The following is a 19,563-nucleotide window of genomic DNA, read 5'->3' as shown; positions in this document are numbered from 1 at the left end:
ACAAAAGAACGTTTCAAGTATCCAAGTTTCTAATGAATTAAAATAAACCAAACAAAATAAACGACCGTGAACAAACATGTTACCACATGTTTATGAACGCGACTTTGTTCGTGTTTGTTCATTTAATTAATTGAAATAAAATTCCTTATTCATGTTCGTTCTTCTTAAAGAAACGGAAACAATTTGCTATACGTTCGGTACATTTACGGCTCTAGTAATCACCTATGATTACAAATAACAAAACTATATACCAATGGGGTGGTGGACCATTGGCAAAAGCAATGCATTTAAACACTTTAGGAGGGAGGGGGAGGTTTGGGTTCAAGCCACACAGACGACGAGGGGAGTAAATAAATTTGCCGTAAAAAAAAAAAAAAAAAAAAAAAAAAAGAACTATATGGGTGTAAAGTGCAACTTACTTGTTCTCCAAGTTCCAACAACAAAAGCCTCCTTTTCAGTACATAACTTGATCTCGTTTTCAAAAACATTCATAAATTCCGAATCTTTGCTCTGTACTTTCGTCTTCTCCTACGTTGTCCTCTGCCGTTTGATCCATATAAACCTCGTACATCAACAAACAACGCCCATCAATCTCTCTTAAAGATACCCAAATCAGGTAATACTCCGATCCCCATCTGAGAATCATTCTAATAATTGTTTTAATCACTTAAATTAGACCATTGATCTGAGTTTTTAGTTACGTTAAATTCGATATTAGTTCTTTGTTTCTCACTTATTATGCATTGTGATTTCGAGTGATAGATTAACTGTAGTAATCTTGTGAGATCTAGTTTTGGTTTCAGAAGTTTTCAGTTTGGTGCTGGTTGTTTGGAAAGTGTGGATATTGTTTGATTTGGTACCTGGGCTTTGTTTAGGTTTGGTTTTTCTTTATTAGTGTTTGGTCATTATTGGTAAAGCATTGTAGTTGCGTTGAACGATAATCGACAAGTTATTCGTATGGAAAAACATGTGTGAGGGGCTTGAATGTTTGATTCTAGAATTTGAATTTGAAATCGAAGATTTAACACTTGGTAACAGAGGCGCTAGGCGCACTTGAGGTGCAAATGGTGAGCCTTGGGCCAAGGCACATGGCGGTTATAAAGAGAGGACTTTTTAACAAGGTGCACAATAATAAAATGACGGTTTTTAGTGATTCTAGTCTTCTAGACATGTTTTAGGCTGGTTTAGGGCTAGTTTAGGCCGGTTCCAGGCCATTGTTTCAGATTTGCGCGGAACGTTTTTTGCAGAATTTGGCAGGAATGTGCCCATGTGAGTGAGGTTTCATAGATGAATGACCCTTTTGCTGCGCTGGGATGCACGTCGTAGCTGTGGTGCGCGCCTTTGGCGTCTTTGAGTACTATGGATTAACTGGGGTTGTTACACAAACAGTAATTTTTTTTAACATTCAAAATGAACCATTAATTACTAATTAGCTAGCCAAGTTACATCAAAACAGAAGGTAGACGAGCAACAAGCTGCGCCGCCACCCCTTTCTGAATTGCAAACCCTAATCTACCAAAGACAAAACCCCGTCCCCCTGAGGCTGAGCAATTGTTGTGGATGACCCGTTGGACCCTGGTCAGGAATTGGATAGCTTCTGGCGCTAGGGAGCCAAATGCGTCAAAGACAAACCTTTATTAAAATTATTTTTTATTAAGATGTTGGTAATCAGTAAAACTTAATGTTCTAAGGATTAAATATGTTTGTGGCATTGATCTGATTGTTTGTTATATTTGTTTATGGTTTCGTTTTAAATGTTACTAGTGTTACTTTTTATATATTACCACAAGCTATTGTTTGGATACCAATACCATATATGTTTTACAGATGGCAATGCAAGCAGAAAATCCTGCTGGTGTTCTTCCGAGTGCTCAAGTTGTTGGCAATGCGTTCGTGGAGCAGTACTATCATATTCTCCATCAGTCTCCCGAATTAGTTCATAAGTTTTATCAGGATTCAAGCATCTTAAGCAGGCCAGATGCAAACGGTCTGATGAGTTCCGTGACAACTATGCAAGTGAGTTCCTTTTGTCGGTCTTAACTCGTTTTTTTTTTTTTTTTTGAGATATTCAACTGTCAAGTTATGTTCTATTCTTTTGTCACCCTTACTTTTTATACACTTGGTCCCTCCTCATAGAATTTACACAATAAACCTTTTCTAGATTATATTATACATATATAAATCCCGGAATTACCATGCTATAAAAAGATTAAACTTAGAACAAAAGGTTTGAAAGCTTTGTTCTTTCTAACTGATTAAACCAGGCGATTGATGAGAAGATCCAGTCCCTTGATTACAAGAACTATAAGGCAGAGATTAAAACGGCAGATGCACAAGATTCACATCAGTCGGGGGTAATCGTTCTAGTGACCGGATGTTTAACTGGGAAAGACAACGTCAAAAGGAAATTTGCACAAACGTTCTTTCTTGCTCCACAAGAAAAGGGCTACTTTGTTCAAAATGATGTATTTAGGTATGTTGAGGAGAGAGAACCACTGGAGAATCCTTCTCCATCCGTTGAGAATATTGTAGACAGTGCTTCAGCAGATCTTGCCGTAAAAAGTTCAGGTGCGTGTCAGGTACTTTAGGTGATGTGATTAATATCTAAAGGTGGCCAAATGGGCGGGTCCATAGTCACCTAATTCGTGGTTCGCTCCGGTTCGGGTTCGCGATTCGCTAGATAGCACGAATTCGGTACGGACGGGGGTAGGTTCATTTCGGTACGATTCGGTACGCTATTCCGGTACGGTGTACCATTTATAATGTTCATTTTATATTTTTTGTGTATAAACTTATAAGTTAGAAGACCAAATGTAAACTAGTGAAGATAGAGGGGGTTAAATGTTAAAATAAAACAACTAGTTTTACACTTTATATGTAAAACTTTAAAGCTTTACGGACTAAATGTAAAGTAGTAAAAGATGGAGGGGTTAAATGTTAAAAGTTTCTAAACTTATTTAAACCTAAAGCTGAAACCCAAGTTACGCACAACCGCTATTCTCCTTCTTCTTTCCTGCCGATATTGCAGCACCGGCACCAGGATTCTCTGTCGAGATTCGCTATTTGGTCGATAATTCAATGTGGTCACGAATCACCTTGTAGTGGCTTCAGTTGAAGCTCTAAGCTCTGGAAACACGAATTGGAACGATCCAAATGAACAAATTGAAACGACGAATCAAACCCTAAATTCGTGAATTGATAGCGAATTGGGTCGTATACGAATTCCGTACCGTACGAAACGTACCAATTCGAAATTCGTGCTATTTTGGGCGAATTCTGTGACTATGGGCGGGTCAAAACGGTAGTGGCTTAACACCTTTTGGTCCTGAAATTGTAATGCTTTGCAACTACTTATTGCTTAACACCATTTTAGTCCCTGTGGTTTGGGCCATTTTGCCAGTTTAGTCCAAAGGTTTCATTTTTAACCTGTGGGTCCAAAAAGGTTTCACAGTTGCCATTCTAGTCCACTGGGTTAACTTCATCCATTTTTTCTGTTAACAAGAAGGCCAATTCAGTCATTTTATATGGCTGAATTGCCCGTTTAGTTAACAGAATTACATACAAAATGACCAAATTGGCCTTCTCGTTAACAGAAAAAATGGATGAAGTTAACCCAATGGACTAAAATGGCAACTGTGAAACCTTTTTGGACCCATAGGTTAAAAATGAAACCTTTGGACTAAACTGGCAAAATGGCCCAAACCACAGGGACTAAAATGGCATTTAACTCTAATTTAATTAACGATGTTTTGAATAAAGCAACACAGGAGGTTAAGCATCAAAAATACTTTTTGGGCGACCTTTGACCCGTTTTCTCTCGAGTTACATTTTTTTATATTATAGCACGTAAGGAACAACAATTATTATTCTCTTGAACGGGGAAAAAATAGGTCTAAGGGTGAGAGGGGCACTCCCCTCTTAGGGGAGTCCCCTCTCTTACGCACACCCAATCAGGTTATGCCACGTCAACTCCCGTCGCACCCCAATTTGATGGCGGCACTCCCCTCTTAGGGGAATTGTTTTTTTATTCAAAAAAAAAAAAAGTTTTCATTGGTTGAAAAAAAGGGTGGCCCACCTTCTCTCTCCTTCCTTCTTCGGTGCCCCCTCCCCGAAATGGCTCCCCGATTTGGCTCCCCGCCTGGATGGCGGCACCGCCCCGCTCGGCAAAGTTGGTCCCCGCACGGGGTCACCGAGGGTGCCCCGCTCCCCCTAAGGCGTACTTGCATGTATTTTTATTTGTCAGCGGTGACTCATGTTTCAGATGATAACCCCACAAATGAGACCGCAACAAACGTAGCAACCGAAGATCTTAATATCAGGCCAGATGTTTGTGACCCTGAGGATAAAGAAGGATCAGGGTCGGGTCTTGAGGAAGAAGTTGCGGATGAACCTGCTCTAGTTCAGAAAAGCCCGAACGTAGCGGGTCCTGTTCAGAAACCAGATTCTTCTGCAACCCTAGATGAGAAGAAATCATATGCTTCAATTGTGGGTTTATGCTTGTTAAATATTCTAATTTCACTTTTCTTTTTTTTTCTTTTTTTTTTAAATCTTTCGTTCAGTTTATTGATTTAACGGAGTTCACAGGTGAGGGTAACCAAGATTTCTGGATCATCGGGTACTGGTCATGGTCAAACGGGCAGTTTAAGGTGGGCCCCTGCTAACACTGATCAACACAAATCTAGGCCCGCAAAGCCTTCTCCGGAACCAGAAACATTAGTCCCTGTGGTTGTTAATGGTCCTGAAAGCAACAACGTTAATGATGATGGTAACAAACTTATTATACTTCTAATCTTTTATTTTTTTGTTGATCATGTGAATACGGACCATGGATTTAGTTTCAATATATATAAAAGTTATTTAAGCTTGTGAGATTCGGAATGTAAGTAGTAATGTTGTAATGTTGATTGGCTGGATTTAGCAGAAGGTCACTCCATATATGTACGGAATTTACCAATGAATGCAACTGTCGCACAACTGGAAGAGGAATTTAAAAAGTTTGGGCCCATAAAAAGCAACGGTATCCAAGTCAGAAGTAATAAGGTTTGGTTCCGTACTGTCACGTGTTTCATCGCGGTGAAATTTTGCAGTTATTTTTATGTAACCCGTTTTCTTATTTTCAGCAACAGGGATTCTGTTTCGGATTTGTGGAATTCGAGTCATTGGATTCCATGCATAATGCTATCAAGGTATGATACCCTGCTAGTTTTCCGTCACTCTTTCTCCTTGACACGAGTTTCTGTTAATATTTCTACTTGACTTTTACGATTCGAAATTAACTTGCTTCCAGGCACCTTCCATGACAATCGGGAACCGCCAGGTGGTAGTTGAAGAAAAGAGAACTACAACACGAGGTATCCATGAGTTCTTTTACGTTGTTTTTGTCCAAAATATTTGATTCATCACCCATCTAAACGAGTCCATGCGACATTGGTTTCTCAGTTGGCGGCAGTGGTGGTGGAAGAGGACGCTACTCCTCTGGAAGAGGCGGTGGTTTCAGGGGTCGTGGTGGTTACTTTGGAGGCCGAAATTCTGGCAGAAATGAGTTTAGATACCAAGGCGAGTTTCCCAACCGTTCAAAGGGTCCAACAGGACGAAATTCAGAGGTCTATCAAAGAGTTGACCAGAACAATGGCGGCCGATACACTCATCAACCAAATAAAGAATCCAATTCCACACAGTAATCACAAGCAATGAGGCCTCCAATCAAAATTTTGACCATAAATTTAGATTTATTGTTAATTTTATTTTCAAGTTGCACAAAATTTCAACCTTTTTATAGACTATTGGTGTTTGATTTGGATCTTTATAGCACCCTTTTTGCTAAAAGTAGAATTAATTTTTTACAGGGTTAAATATTACATATACATGCATGTTAAACAATTTATACATTAAACATATTCAAAAACTTTAATATATTAAAATTCACCTTAAATAAAAGAAGATATAAGTTATATTTTTTTTTTCAACACTTTTTACAATAATGCTTTCATTTTATTTACTATTTTCTAAACAATTAGATATGCCAAAACAGCAAAAATACATTTAAACATTATATCTCACATTGAATTATGTTTTCATTCACTAAATAATATATTGTAAAATCACTTTCAACAAATATCCAAACACCCCTTTAGCATGGTTATGCTAATTGTATCCCTAAAAGTCTGCAAATGCAAGTATCCAAACAATATACAACATATATACATAGAGGAAGGTTAACGTACATCACGTACGACAGGTAATTACGCACGTTATAATTCAAAAATCCAAAATCACGCATGTTGAAACACAATAATCACGCATATTGAAAACATTAATCACGCATGTTATAGAACAAATCACGCACGTTGCCGTACGTGAAGTACGTTAAGCCGTAATGTACGATATACTTTTTTATACAACTTTAACTTGACTTTTGCAAATTAGACACAAAATTTGAAGCTGCAAAAGCAGCAGAACCACCAACAACACAAACAAGAGCAACCACAACTTGTAGCCCAATCTCCCAAGGATACTCCTCAGGTACCAAAAACACCAAAAGTGGGCCCAACCCGAGTAGAGCCAAACTTAAGGTCAACAGAGCCGATGGTGTTGACGGGTCAGTGGCAGCCGAGAGGACCCCGAGCTCTTCGGCTTTGGAAAGCAACCCAAGTTTTTCTATTGAAGATAATGAAAAACCAGCCTTTTCTGCAGCAGAAAGAAAACCGGCTTTTTCGGCCTTTGTTAGCAGTCTCAGTTTCTCAACATTTGTTAGCAGTTTGATATTTGATGTGGTCGTTGATTTTTTGGTTGCACCCATCATTGTTGCAGCCTGCGAGTTATGTGATACGAGGAACGGAGACAGTTAGAGCATGTCAGGTTGGTAACATTTTGATGCATTTTTAACTTGACATGTTTAACGAATTAACCCGTCTTGTTAAACATGTCGACTCGCCAACATGTTTAATTAAAGAGATCGAACCACTAACTTGTTTAACCGTTTATTCAACCCATCAACCTAGCTAACATGTTTACAACTTGATTATTACCCGACTGCCACATTTAGATAAATGAGTTAAACGGGTCGCGTTTGGGTTGACCAGGTTAACCCGTTTATTTTAAGAGGTCGACTCGCCAACCCGTTTAATCAAAGAGACCGACTAAAGCTCATTTAAATCATTTGTACAACCTATTAACACGTTTACAATTTGATTACCATCCGTTTGACACGTTTAGATAAATGGGTTAGGGGCTGTTTGTTTAGCTCTTAACGAGGCTCTTAATGGTTCAGACCTCTTGCTGGTTCAACACTTAATGGTTCAGACAGTTTGTTTCGCGAGCAGATGTCTGAATGATTAAGACATTTGCCTCTGAATGGTTAAGCATTATACAGAGTCTGAATGATTAAAACCTCTTATCTGAATTGGTCAGACATTTGCTTCTGAATGGTTAAACATTATACCGGCTCTTAATGGTTCAGACCTCTTACTTCTTACTGGTTCAGCATTTACCCATTCAGAAGTTGCCAAACAGCCTTTAGACGGTCGTGTGTCAGGTTACACAATTTTAAATCCTTTAGACATAAATGTAATATGGGCGGTTGAACATTTAACCCGCTAACCCAACACTATCAAACCCATATTCTCAAATCCGACCCTCAAAACAAACCCCCCGTAATTACATTCTTGCCATTTACCGTATTCTTATCCACAATTGAAGTTAATCAAGTTATATATATGACTGAATAACATGCATAGGTTCAGATCTTTCTGTCCTATTAAAGAAACACAGACAAAAGTGGAATCTACAATATTCATAAGTAACCTGCATTGAAAATTTGTACAATACAAGTAAACAAAGACTAACCTTAGTATACCCAAAGGTCTTTTTAGCAGATGTAAGAGCCTTCTGGGTGGCCATTGATGGAACCAAAATTGCCATATTTCTCCTTATGAGTTTTTGTTTTTTAATTATTTTGATGATGTTTGCTCTTTAGGCCAGTTTAGGGTACCCTTTGAGCTGATTTGAGTGATACAGAAAGAAACTACAGCCTACATGGTTCTTGGATTGGAGTTGTCCACGTGTCATTATGTCATTGGTAACATTTGTCACCAAACTTCAAGATTTTTTCACTATCCATGGATATCTTTATCTTGAATAATTGCTCCCTACTTGTAGCATTTGTCACCAACTTTGAGTTCAACGCCTGCTGCTTCACCCTCGGGTAAGCTTTAGGCATGGCATTGCCCCTTTGGCATGGGGATTGAGCCTGACGTGGGACAGGGGTTGACATAGCTGACTTTGATTGCCTGGTTCAACGTAGTTTTTTTTTTTTTTAATTTTCTTTGTAATTTTTAAAAAAAATCCACATGGCTGACCACGCCCAGCTAAGCGACGCCCCACCACACACCTAGTTTTTTGAGTATTAGCTTGTGGATCCTACCCTTGCCACATATCAAGCAATGTCCTCAACCCAAAACTCTCCAGACCCATAGTGTAATATCATTAATTCATAAGTTAGTATGTACCTTTTGAGTTTTTACAACATATGTGATAATGTGATATGCCCACTTTCACAATAACTATAACTAGGTTTTATCTGTCGCGTTTTGCGGTGAAACGGAACAAATGATAATGTAAAACAAATAGTATTTGAAAATGTAGCATGTGGTTTAAAAAGCCAAATCGTTAGAATCGGTTTAATTTATCATCGTTTCATTTTACGATACCAAATAAATCCTCTATTTTTTAATATAAATTCGTTTTTAATAAAACTTATACTAATCGAGGGTAAAAATTAAGCACAACTACGTACTTAATTTAAAAAAAAAATTAACGAACATAAATTATTAAAGAAATATCAAATTAATTGATAAAGTAAAGATGATTTAAAAAAAAGAAAAAATAATTAATAAAAACAAAATAATGATAAAGGAAATATGGTTTTAGAAGGAAAAAAGAAAATACGATAAAAGCTAAAAGTAAATAGAAAAAAATTAAAACATGTTAAAAGTTAAAACTAAATATTAAAAATAATATATTGATATAATAAAATATTAAAAAGTTATATATTATTTTAAATTTAAAATTACTATTCATGAAGCTTCGAAAACTATATATATAAAATAAAATAAGTACCTTAGATTTCATTTACACTAGGTTATTTGACCGTGTTGCGGCGGCACATTACCGTTAGCATTGGATTAGTATTAGCAGTGGCGGAGCAAGGGCATTAATTTAGGGGTATCCCAAAAAATTACTATGCAATCATAGAATAATAAAAAATGATAATAAATAAAGTAAAACAAATACCTAATAGATTTGTATAAATGTTTGTAAATTTTAAGTCATCTAAACACTTAAAACCTAACAAACCTACAAACTACAATTCTATATAATCAATAACAAGAAAAGAGAAATCAAAGGACAAGAAACACTCACAAAATCACCAAGGTCAATCGTCGGTCAACTTGATCAGAACTGTGCGGGCGATCAGAACAGTGTGCAACTTCTCCAGCCTTGCAGCAGCGGTTAGCGACCATCCGGTACCTTTTCCAATTGCCGCCCTTAATTAAAAATGAATATTTTATTGTTTTGGACGTTGGGGCTTGGGTTAAGTTTATCAAGTGGACCTCCTTTCAATAAAACTATTTTTATCTTGGACTAACTTTATCATTTGGGGTTATAAAATGTTTGGGCTTAAAAAAATTAGGAATTTTAATAAAGTCAAGTATCCTATTTTTTCAGGGATATACTCGTATTTATTCAGAAGTATCCTTTGTATAAAACCGAAAAAAATAAAAAATTACACTACGAAGATAGGGTTGAGTCGTAGCCCGTGCAACCCCTAACAGCACTTTAGTTCCACCCCTGGGTATCGGTTCGGTTTGTTATAGTATTGATACGATACATGCACTCCATAGAGAAAGCAACTCGTGTTTTACATTGACCGAAAACGATAAAAACGAACACATGTACCTACACCGATGGTGTTCGAACGATATCGATTGATTTAGATTACCACAATAAACCATAAAAGTGAATACATGTCGTACCGATGTTGTATGGTACAATACGATATCTACACGGTGTCAGCTTATCTAAAACAAAACAAAAAAAATAAATACCAGTACTGAATTGATTTTGTTCGTCCAGTTTCAGCTCGATTCACCATGGTAGCGGTATAATATCCGTTATCCGACAAAAAAAACCATAAAAATGAGTACATGTGTCGGTAGCGATGTTGCTCGGCTGGCTTCGTTACGTTATGATAACGCTATGGTGCCAATTCACCGAAAGTAAAAGACAATTAAAAATAAATATTGGTATCGTTACAAATGTTGTTCAGTCGTTTCGGTTTGTTTGGTATGTTAACAACCCAATGGCTGTTATCAATAAATTTTTTATCGTGATGTTGACAAAAGATTAAAACAACGCAGGTTATTAGAAAAAAAAATCAAATCAACTATGAATAAAACATTCTAAAAAGTAAATAACTACATCAAAATAACAAACTACAATTCATCGACGGTTTTGGTTTGGTTTTATACAACAGCGGCATAGTATCCATTTTCAGTAAAACTTGTATTGCAATGTTGAAAAAAAAATATAGTTGCGGATTTAAATTTTTAAAAATTAATGAAGCAAGTTATAACAAAAATATTTAATTGAATGATGAATAAAGTATTTTTTTTAAATAAATGAATGCTGGAAAATAGATATAAAAAGTAAATAAACAATTTATGTCACATCCCCAAAATTCCACCATGCGGAGTACCACCGCTTGGAGGCGTGACGTGACCAGGATCGAGCCACCAATCATACTGAACAACATATTTAAGTAAATAAAGCCAACCACATTACGATTGGTGACTAAAAGCTAGTTAACCAAGTTTTAATTTAGACAGCGGAAGCATAAACGTAAAGTTCAAAACATAAGTTCGTAGTCCATAAGTTTAAAGTTCAAAATGCAAGTTTAATAGGTTCATAAGGATTTAAATATTAAGCACAGAACATAACAGTTCGTACACCACAACGACTCCTTCCTCGTGCAAGCTCCAAGCATCTAACGACCTGTAAGGCATGTATCAACGAGTCAACAACAAAGTTGAGTGAATTCACAGCTGGTTGTTTAGTTATAGCATTCGTTTCGTAAATCATTTGTTCGTTTTGTAAATCATGTATCGTATAAATTCGTATCGCGGTCTTCCTGACATGTTTGCGAAGATTGGTGGGGGCTTCCCATGTGTTACTAGACCACGTGTATCGACTGCTACGAAAATGTAAGAGGTGTCCTAAATCAATGTCTATCAGCATGACCCTTTGCCCATAGTCCATTAGTACACGCCCGTCCGACTGGCACGGTGTGAGGTTTGTTAAACCTAATAGCGCTATTAACTAATGACCCGCTCGCCATAGGCCTCGGCGATTGAGTCGATAAATGAGGGACTTCAATTGATAGAGTTGATGGTCTTATGGTCGTGTACGTAGGCTTTACGTACGTGCCCTTCAATACGAGGACAGTAGTAAGTAGTTTAATAGTAATGATAGTTCGAGTAGCCATTCAATCCCATTCCCAACCCACCGGGAATCCCATGCCTTGGAAAGAGTGTGAACTCACCTCGGTTTGCTCGGTTAGATTCTCAAATATCGCTAACAGTCAAGGTCGGTCAATCACGTCCTAGTATGATTTACAGTTAGTCATTTAGTGTCTTACAAATAGAGCACAAAGTTCCTACACGTATCTATCACATAGCATGCATTACTTTAACTGTTTATGCCCGTATATATATACTTCCCATCCATTCCCCACTCATAAGCATACATACGATAGTGCACGTAACACATATAACATGTTAGATCAGTCACAGATAGCATACTCGACATTTAGACACGCAAGTCACAACTTATGTCAATTCAGCATTAACATTCAAAACCGGCTGTTTTCGGACATTTTAATAAAATAGTTAACTTATTCCAAAAATTCCCAATTTTTTTACAGAATGCCTTAAACGTTCTAAATTTTATTGTGTAAAAATATCGAGGTCCGGTTCATTACCAATATTTTATAAAAATTCATTTTCCGGACTGAATTCAGATTTATATTTTTCTGACCACAGTCCACGAGATAATTTATTTAAAATTCATCGAGCGTCCGATTTACGAAATTCCAGTGGGGTAATTACAAATACATCGATGATCAACTATGGTATAAATTTCGTGATTAGAATCCACACAGATTACAAGTTATAACAGAAAACAAGACGCACTTTTTCAGCAGAAAAATTGCAGCTCTAGCTGCTGTTACGAAAAGACGCTTTTAAAATAGTAAACGGAGTCCAAAAATTACGATTCCGGTGCCATTAGAACCGCATTTCATAATAACACGTCTTAGAGTCAAAATATCAGTTTTTCGTAGTGTTTACAACCTGTTTACAGCCAACTAAAGTTGGCTGTAAAACTTGGACAGATTCTGTTTTCATTCTTTAACTTACTAACTTATGTTCGATTGATTCCGTTAACATGTTTAGTGATTATAACAACATCAAACATCAATATTACCCAGCAAAACATCAGATAATCAACCAATAATCATAACCACACAAGATCTACATGATTTACACACATATCTTCTCTTTATCCACACTTTAGCACATTATGTTCAAGACTTGTTCATGAGCTTTAAGGTTTCTTAACTTTTTATCATTTTAACATCTATTAACCACTTAAATAACATAAAGAATGATCGGATCTAAGTTCTTACCACTAGCTCAAGGCTAGGGAAGTTCGAGTGTAGAAAAGTGGTGGTTAATAGCAAATGGAGAAGGTCCTTCCACTTCCGAACGCACCGAGCTTCGTTGTAGGACCTCTTGCACCTTTGGGTGAGTGTAGATTGCTTGAAAGATAATGTGAGGGTGGTGGTATGGTGGTGGTTGTTGGCTGCCAAAACAAAGGAAGAAGGAGAAGGGAGAGAAGTGGTGTTGAATGTGTGGATGGTGAAATGAGGCTTATGCTCACAAGACTACTATTATAACCATTTCATGTGTTCATCCATTGTGTAAAGTGTCATAGATGGGGGAACATGATCCAATATAATAATCAAATAAAATCTATGGTGGGGCCACCATGTTGGATGGTCATAGGTGGGGGGGGGGTGTCTAGATGTAGGTTGTAACTAGTTAGTTTAATCATAGTTGAAATCTAAGTGTATTGGTTAGGGTATTAGTTACTAGATATTTATGTAGTGTGTGTTATGATATTCGGGGACCATAACTAATTCAGAAAAATAAAAACAATGTCTCCGGTAATATTTTAGTGTTCCGGGTAATGTCCGGTTGTTCGATTTGATACTGTTCCGTTAAAGTGCTTAATTAATCCGTAAAGTGTCATACATATATATTTTTGTAACGTTTTTAATTTTCAACACTCAGGAAAGCATAACAGACTATTTAGTAACTTTTCTGTATACTACTAGTATGTTAACATACACATGTAAGTACATCACAGATATCAGAAAGCAGTTAAATAATTCCACACAGTCGTCAAACACTTTAATTATCAATAATAAACTGTACAGAATACATAGGATTTTGAGGGTTGTCACATTCTCCCCCTGTTAAGAGAATTTCGTCCCGAAATTTAGCGCGTGGTTACTGAGGAAGCTAGTTAAGTTGCGTTGTTTTCCTGATTTTCCTGGGGTGTCACATCATCCCCCCGTTGATTTGGAATTTCGTCCCGAAATTTTACAGTAGCTTCAGCCTCAGTAGTGGTTGCGTTTTTCTTAAACAGTTGGGGATACTTAAGTTTCATTTGGTCTTCTCGTTCCCAGGTATACTCTGGGCCACGACGGGAATTCCAACGAACTCGGACGGGAGGTATTCTAGTGTGCTTGAGAATCTTAACGTCTTGATCCGTAATCTCTACTGGTTCCTTGACAAATCGCAGCTTGTCATCGATAGTGAGCTCTTTGAGAGGAACTATGAGGGTCTCATCTGACAAACACTTCTTCAGATTCGACACATGGAATACGTTGTGAACTCCACTGAGTTCTTCAGGTAGGTTCACCCTGTAAGCGACTTTGCCAATTCTCTCAATGATCTCGAACGGTCCGACATAACGCGGGTTGAGCTTGCCCCGTTTGCCAAATCGGACTACACCTTTCCAAGGTGAGACTTTGAGCAGCACTCGATCCCCAACCTGGAACTCGAGTGGCTTTCTTCGCTTATCAGCATAGCTTTTCTGACGGTCACGAGCTGCCGCCATTCGTTGTCGTATCTGAGCAATCTTCTCGGTTGTGTCTACTACGAGTTCTGGGCCAGTGATTTGACTATCGCCAACTTCTGCCCAACAGAGAGGTGATCGGCATTTACGTCCATACAATGCCTCAAACGGAGCGGCCTAGATGCTGGTGTGGTAACTGTTGTTATACGAAAACTCCACTAACGGGAGATGCTTTTCCCAGCCATTACCAAAGTCGATTACACACGCCCTAAGCATGTCTTCAAGAGTTTGGATGGTGCGTTATGATTGCCCATCCGTCTGTGGATGATAAGCGGTGCTCATATCTAATCGTGAGCCAAAAGACGCAACCAAGTCCTTGAATGGAAGCGTCGCAATAAACCACAAAATCATCTGTGCCTTCGGGCAATGAGAGGATAGGCGCGCTACAAAGTCTATCCTTCAAGTGCTGAAATGCGGACTCCTGTGCATCACCCCAACGATAGGTGACACCTTTCTGAGTCAGTGAAGTGAGAGGTTGCGCAATCTTTGAGAAATCTTGATAAATCTTCTGTAGTATCCTGCCAAACCCAAGAATTGGCGGATTTCGGTTGGTGTGTGGGGTGCAGGCCAGTTCTTGATCGATTCAACCTTAGATGGATCCACATGAATCCCATCCTTGTTTACCACATGGCCTAGAAAGTGGACTTCGCGAAGCCAGAAGTCACATTTCGAAAACTTGGCATACAACTGCTCTTTACGAAGTAGTTCCAGAATAAGCCTCAGGTGTTGCTCGTGTTCCTCCTGACTCTTAGAATAGATCAGGATGTCATCGATGAACACTATGACAAACTTATCCAGGTAAGGCTTGCACACTCGTTCATGAGATCCATGAAGACCGCAGGTGCATTCGTTAATCCGAAAGGCATAACCAGAAACTCATAATGGCCGTAACGAGTTCTGAATGCTGTTTTGGGGACGTCCTCCTCTCGGACTCTCAACTGATGGTAGCCTGATCTCAAATCAATCTTGAAATAGAAACTCGACCCTTGCAACTGGTCGAACAAGTCATCAATGCGTGGAAGAGGATAACGATTCTTCACTGTTACCTTGTTGAGCTCGCGGTAGTCAATACACATCCTGAAAGTACCGTCTTTCTTCTTCACAAACAAGACTGGAGCTCCCCAGGGTGAAGAGCTAGGACGTATAAAACCCTTTTCTAAGAGTTCTTTTAGTTGCGTGGACAGTTCTTCAAGTTCTAATAGAGCTAGACGATACGGTGCTCGAGCTATGGGCGCTGCTCCAGGATCTAGCTCGATTTGAAATTCAACTTGGCGATGAGGCGGAAGACCAGGTAATTCCTCAGGAAATACCCCGGGAAAGTCGCGCACAATAGCAATGTCTTCTATCTTCTTTTCCTCTGAGGATGCATCAGAAACGAGGGCTAGAATAGCGGTGTGGCCCTTTCGCAAACACTTCTGGGCCTTAAGGAAAGAGATGATGCTCACAACAGCACCACTCTTGTCGCCACGAATTATGAGAGGTTCTTTACTAGAACGAGCAATACGGACGATTTTCTCCTTGCAAATAATCTCCGCTTGATGATGAGATAGCCAATCCATCCCGATCACGACGTCAAAACTACCCAGAACGATAGGAATAAGATCGATGGAGAAGGTCTGACCAGCTAGGACGAGGTTACAGCCCTTAACTATGTGTGTGGCTACAAGACTTTTACCGTTTGCTATTTCTACCGTGTCTTTGGTGTTCAAAAGTGTTGGAGTGCGCTTAAGCATTTGGCTAACTTTTAAGGACACATAACTAGTATCGGCACCCGAATCAAATAACACAGTAACAAAGAAATCATCCAGAAGAAACTTACCCATCACAACGTTGGGATCGTTCCTTGCCTCCCCTTGGCCAACCACGAACACACGACCTTGGGCGCCATAGCCGTTATTGTTACCTCCATTGTTGCCTCCGTTGTTATTTCCATTGTGGTTCCCGTTCCTTTGGTTGTTGTTCTGATTCTGGTTCAGCTGGGGACAGTTCTTCTTCAAGTGGCCTTCAGCGCCACACTGAAAGCATCCCCTGTTGCCCTGTTGCCGTTGCTGATTCTGCGGTGCTTGCTGTTGCTGCTGACGATTCTGATTTGCAGGCCGTGAGCTCCTGCAATCCTTGGCTTCATGACCCATCTTAAGACACCTCTGACAGCGTCCCTTGTTGCACTGACCACTATGGTGTCTGTTGCATTTGTTGCACTTTGGGTGGTTTCCTCGATATCCACCCTGTCCTTGATTACCGGAGGATTGCTGACCAGGACTCTGGTAGTCTTCAGTCTTTCGCTGCTGAGACTGACCCGAAGCAGAACCCTTACTGGAGTTTCCATCCCATTTTCGCTTGTTGTCGGTAAGAGCATTAGACGTAGCTATGGCACTGATTCGTTTGGGCAGCCTGTTTTGCTCCACCGCCTGGTCAGTGAGTCGATGGGCCAACTTGACGATTTGTTGTATAGTGCCAAGGTTAGCTGAGGTTACGTGGCTTTGAATTTCTGGCACCAAGCCCTTAAGGTACAACTCAATGCGTTTGTAGGGAGGGTCCACCATAGTAGGGCACAAGATGGCTAGCTCATTTGACCTCTTCGTGTATGCCTCAATTTCAGATCCCGTCATCTTCAGATTGAAAAATTCCACTTCCAGCTTGTGGATGTCGTCACGACTGCAGTACTCTTCTCTAATCAGTTCGTTGAAACCGTTCCATGGGGTGGCATTGGCAACCGCTAACCCAAGCAATTGAACTTGTGCTTTCCACCAGGTTAATGCAGCTCCTTCGAGTGTTCCAGTAGCATATTTCACCCTTCGGTCTTCGGGGCATTCACACATCTCAAATACAGACTCAAGCTTCACGAACCATTGAAGTAGACCTACAGCTCCTTCTGTGCCGCTGAAGGTGTTAGGTCGGCAATCCATGAATGTTTTGAACGTACACACAGGAGGCTGAGCATGTGGACCTAGGGTGCGAGGATAAAAGACAAGGTTAAGCACAAGAGTTGGTTCGCGAGAGTAGGATCTAAACATCCTAGGATAGGTCGAAATAGCAGGTTATACCTCCTGCAGGAACAGCTGCGAGTGCCTCAGCAACTCGTTCGTTGATCAAAGCCATCAACTGGGCTTGAGTGAGGTTGATACGTCCTCCGTGTCCGCTCATGATCTTCATAACAAAGCAGCGTAAGTGAGGAAAGTGTCGCGGAAGTGCGTAAGTGTGGGACGACAGTAGAGAGTAAGCACACAAGGTTCATATAGCAATTATCACGTTATCTAATGCACAGTGTAAACTATCTAACCGACAATATAACATAGATCATACCACCTATTGTGTCGAGTCTTGCACGTGGAGCGAAGCGTCGTTGTGGATCGTTGAGCACTATACAGGTTATAGTCTGGTTTTATCAAAAAGCTTTTTCCCTTTTTAAAACTAAGTTCACTATAACCAATGGCTCTGATACCAATCTGTCACACCCCCAAAATTCCACCATGCGGAGTACCACCGCTTGGAGGCGTGACGTGACCAGGATCGAGCCACCAATCATACTGAACAACATATTTAAGTAAATAAAGCCAACCACATTACGATTGGTGACTAAAAGCTAGTTAACCAAGTTTTAATTTAGACAGCGGAAGCATAAACGTAAAGTTCAAAACATAAGTTCGTAGTCCATAAGTTTAAAGTTCAAAATGCAAGTTTAATAGGTTCATAAGGATTTAAATATTAAGCACAGAACATAACAGTCCGTACACCACAACGACTCCTTCCTCGTGCAAGCTCCAAGCATCTAACGACCTGTAAGGCATGTATCAACGAGTCAACAATGAAGTTGAGTGAATTCACAGCTGGTTGTTTAGTTATAGCATTCGTTTCGTAAATCATTTGTTCGTTTTGTAAATCATGTATCGTATAAATTCGTATCGCGGTCTTCCTAACATGTTTACGAAGATTGGTGGGGGCTTCCCATGTGTTACTAGACCACGTGTATCGACTGCTACGAAAATGTAAGAGGTGCCCTAAGTCAATGTCTATCAGCATTGACCCTTTGCCCATAGTCCATTAGTACACGCCCGCCCGACTGGCACGGTGTGAGGTTTGTTAAACCTAATAGCGCTATTAACTAATGACCCACTCGCCATAGGCCTCGGCGATTAAGTCGATAAATGAGGGACTTCAATTGATAGAGTTGATGGTCTTATGGTCGTGTACGTAGGCTTTACGTACGTGCCCTTCAATCCGAGGACAGTAGTAAGTAGTTTAATAGTAATGATAGTTCGAGTAGCCATTCAATCCCATTCCCAACCCACCGGGAATCCCATGCCTTGGAAAGAGTGTGAACTCACCTCGGTTTGCTCGGTTAGATTCTCAAATATCACTAACAGTCAAGGTCGGTCAATCACGTCCTAGTATGATTTACAGTTAGTCATTTAGTGTCTTACAAATAGAGCACAAAGTTCCTACACGTATCTATCACATAGCATGCATTACTTTAACTGTTTATGCCCGTATATATATACTTCCCATCCATTCCCCACTCATAAGCATACATACGATAGTGCACGTAACACATATAACATGTTAGATCATTCACAGATAGCATACTCGACATTTAGACACGCAAGTCACAACTTATGTCAATTCAGCATTAACATTCAAAACCGGCTGTTTTCGGACATTTTAATAAAATAGTTAACTTATTCCAAAAATTCCCATTTTTTTTACAGAATGCCTTAAACGTTCTAAATTTTATTGTGTAAAAATATCGAGGTCCGGTTCATTACCAATATTTTATAAAAATTCATTTTCCGGACTGAATTCAGATTTATATTTTTCTGACCACAGTCCACGAGATAATTTATTTAAAATTCATCGAGCGTCCGATTTACGAAATTCCAGTGGGGTAATTACAAATACATAGATGATCAACTATGGTATAAATTTCGTGATTAGAATCCACACAGATTACAAGTTATAACAGAAAACAAGACGCACTTTTTCAGCAGAAAAATTGCAGCTCTAGCTGCTGTTACGAAAAGACGCTTTTAAAATAGTAAACGGAGTCCAAAAATTACGATTCCGGTGCCATTAGAACCGTATTTCATAATAAAACATTTTAGAGTCAAAATATCAATTTTTCGTAGTGTTTACAACCTGTTTACAGCCAACTGAAGTTGGCTGTAAAACTTGGACAGATTCTGTTTTCATTCTTTAACTTACTAACTTGTGTTCGATTGATTCCGTTAACATGTTTAGTGATTATAACAACATCAAACATCAATATTACCTAGCAAAACATCAGATAATCAACCAATAATCATAACC

General features: G+C 39.1%; 2 protein-coding genes across 3 annotated transcripts; one reads left to right on the top strand and one right to left on the bottom strand.

The window, feature by feature from the left end:
* The first annotated feature begins 448 nt into the window (after positions 1 to 448).
* LOC110921380 (nuclear transport factor 2) lies at positions 449 to 5,853 on the top strand. 2 transcript variants are annotated; one of them, XM_022165698.2, is made up of 9 exons: positions 449 to 616; positions 1,828 to 2,016; positions 2,265 to 2,568; positions 4,262 to 4,485; positions 4,585 to 4,765; positions 4,922 to 5,040; positions 5,121 to 5,186; positions 5,288 to 5,351; positions 5,440 to 5,853. In XM_022165698.2, exons 2-9 carry the CDS (start codon positions 1,828 to 1,830, stop codon positions 5,679 to 5,681), a joined length of 1,389 nt encoding a protein of 462 aa, XP_022021390.1. In that variant the 5' UTR covers positions 449 to 616; the 3' UTR covers positions 5,682 to 5,853. The 2 variants fall into 2 exon arrangements, with proteins under 2 accessions (XP_022021390.1, XP_022021389.1); XM_022165697.2 differs by having other exon boundaries at positions 457 to 616; positions 4,919 to 5,040.
* Positions 5,854 to 6,302: 449 nt separating this feature from the next.
* On the bottom strand, positions 6,303 to 8,011 carry LOC110922406. The gene is made up of 2 exons (XM_022166716.2): positions 7,846 to 8,011; positions 6,303 to 6,811 (listed from the first exon to the last, which is right to left on the bottom strand). The coding sequence occupies exons 1-2, from the start codon at positions 7,918 to 7,920 to the stop codon at positions 6,404 to 6,406; spliced, it is 483 nt and encodes a 160-aa protein (XP_022022408.1). The 5' UTR covers positions 7,921 to 8,011; the 3' UTR covers positions 6,303 to 6,403.
* Positions 8,012 to 19,563: the final 11,552 nt, after the last annotated feature.

This window comes from Helianthus annuus, chromosome 8 (assembly GCF_002127325.2).
Source record: "Helianthus annuus cultivar XRQ/B chromosome 8, HanXRQr2.0-SUNRISE, whole genome shotgun sequence".
NCBI lineage: Eukaryota > Viridiplantae > Streptophyta > Magnoliopsida > Asterales > Asteraceae > Helianthus > Helianthus annuus.
The sequence above is the reverse complement of the archived record's forward strand: the minus strand, read 5'-3'. Positions and strand labels throughout refer to the sequence as shown.

Coding starts and splice junctions, on each gene's coding strand:
- LOC110921380 (XM_022165697.2), top strand. CDS start 1,828: ATGGCAATGCAAGCAGAAAATCCTGCTGGTGTTCTTCCGAGTGCTCAA. Junction 2,017..2,264: donor GTTCCGTGACAACTATGCAA/GTGAGTTCCTTT, acceptor TGATTAAACCAG/GCGATTGATGAGAAGATCCA. Junction 4,486..4,584: donor AGAAATCATATGCTTCAATT/GTGGGTTTATGC, acceptor CGGAGTTCACAG/GTGAGGGTAACCAAGATTTC.
- LOC110922406 (XM_022166716.2), bottom strand. CDS start 7,920: ATGGCAATTTTGGTTCCATCAATGGCCACCCAGAAGGCTCTTACATCT. Junction 6,812..7,845: donor AGACCTTTGGGTATACTAAG/GTTAGTCTTTGT, acceptor CATAACTCGCAG/GCTGCAACAATGATGGGTGC.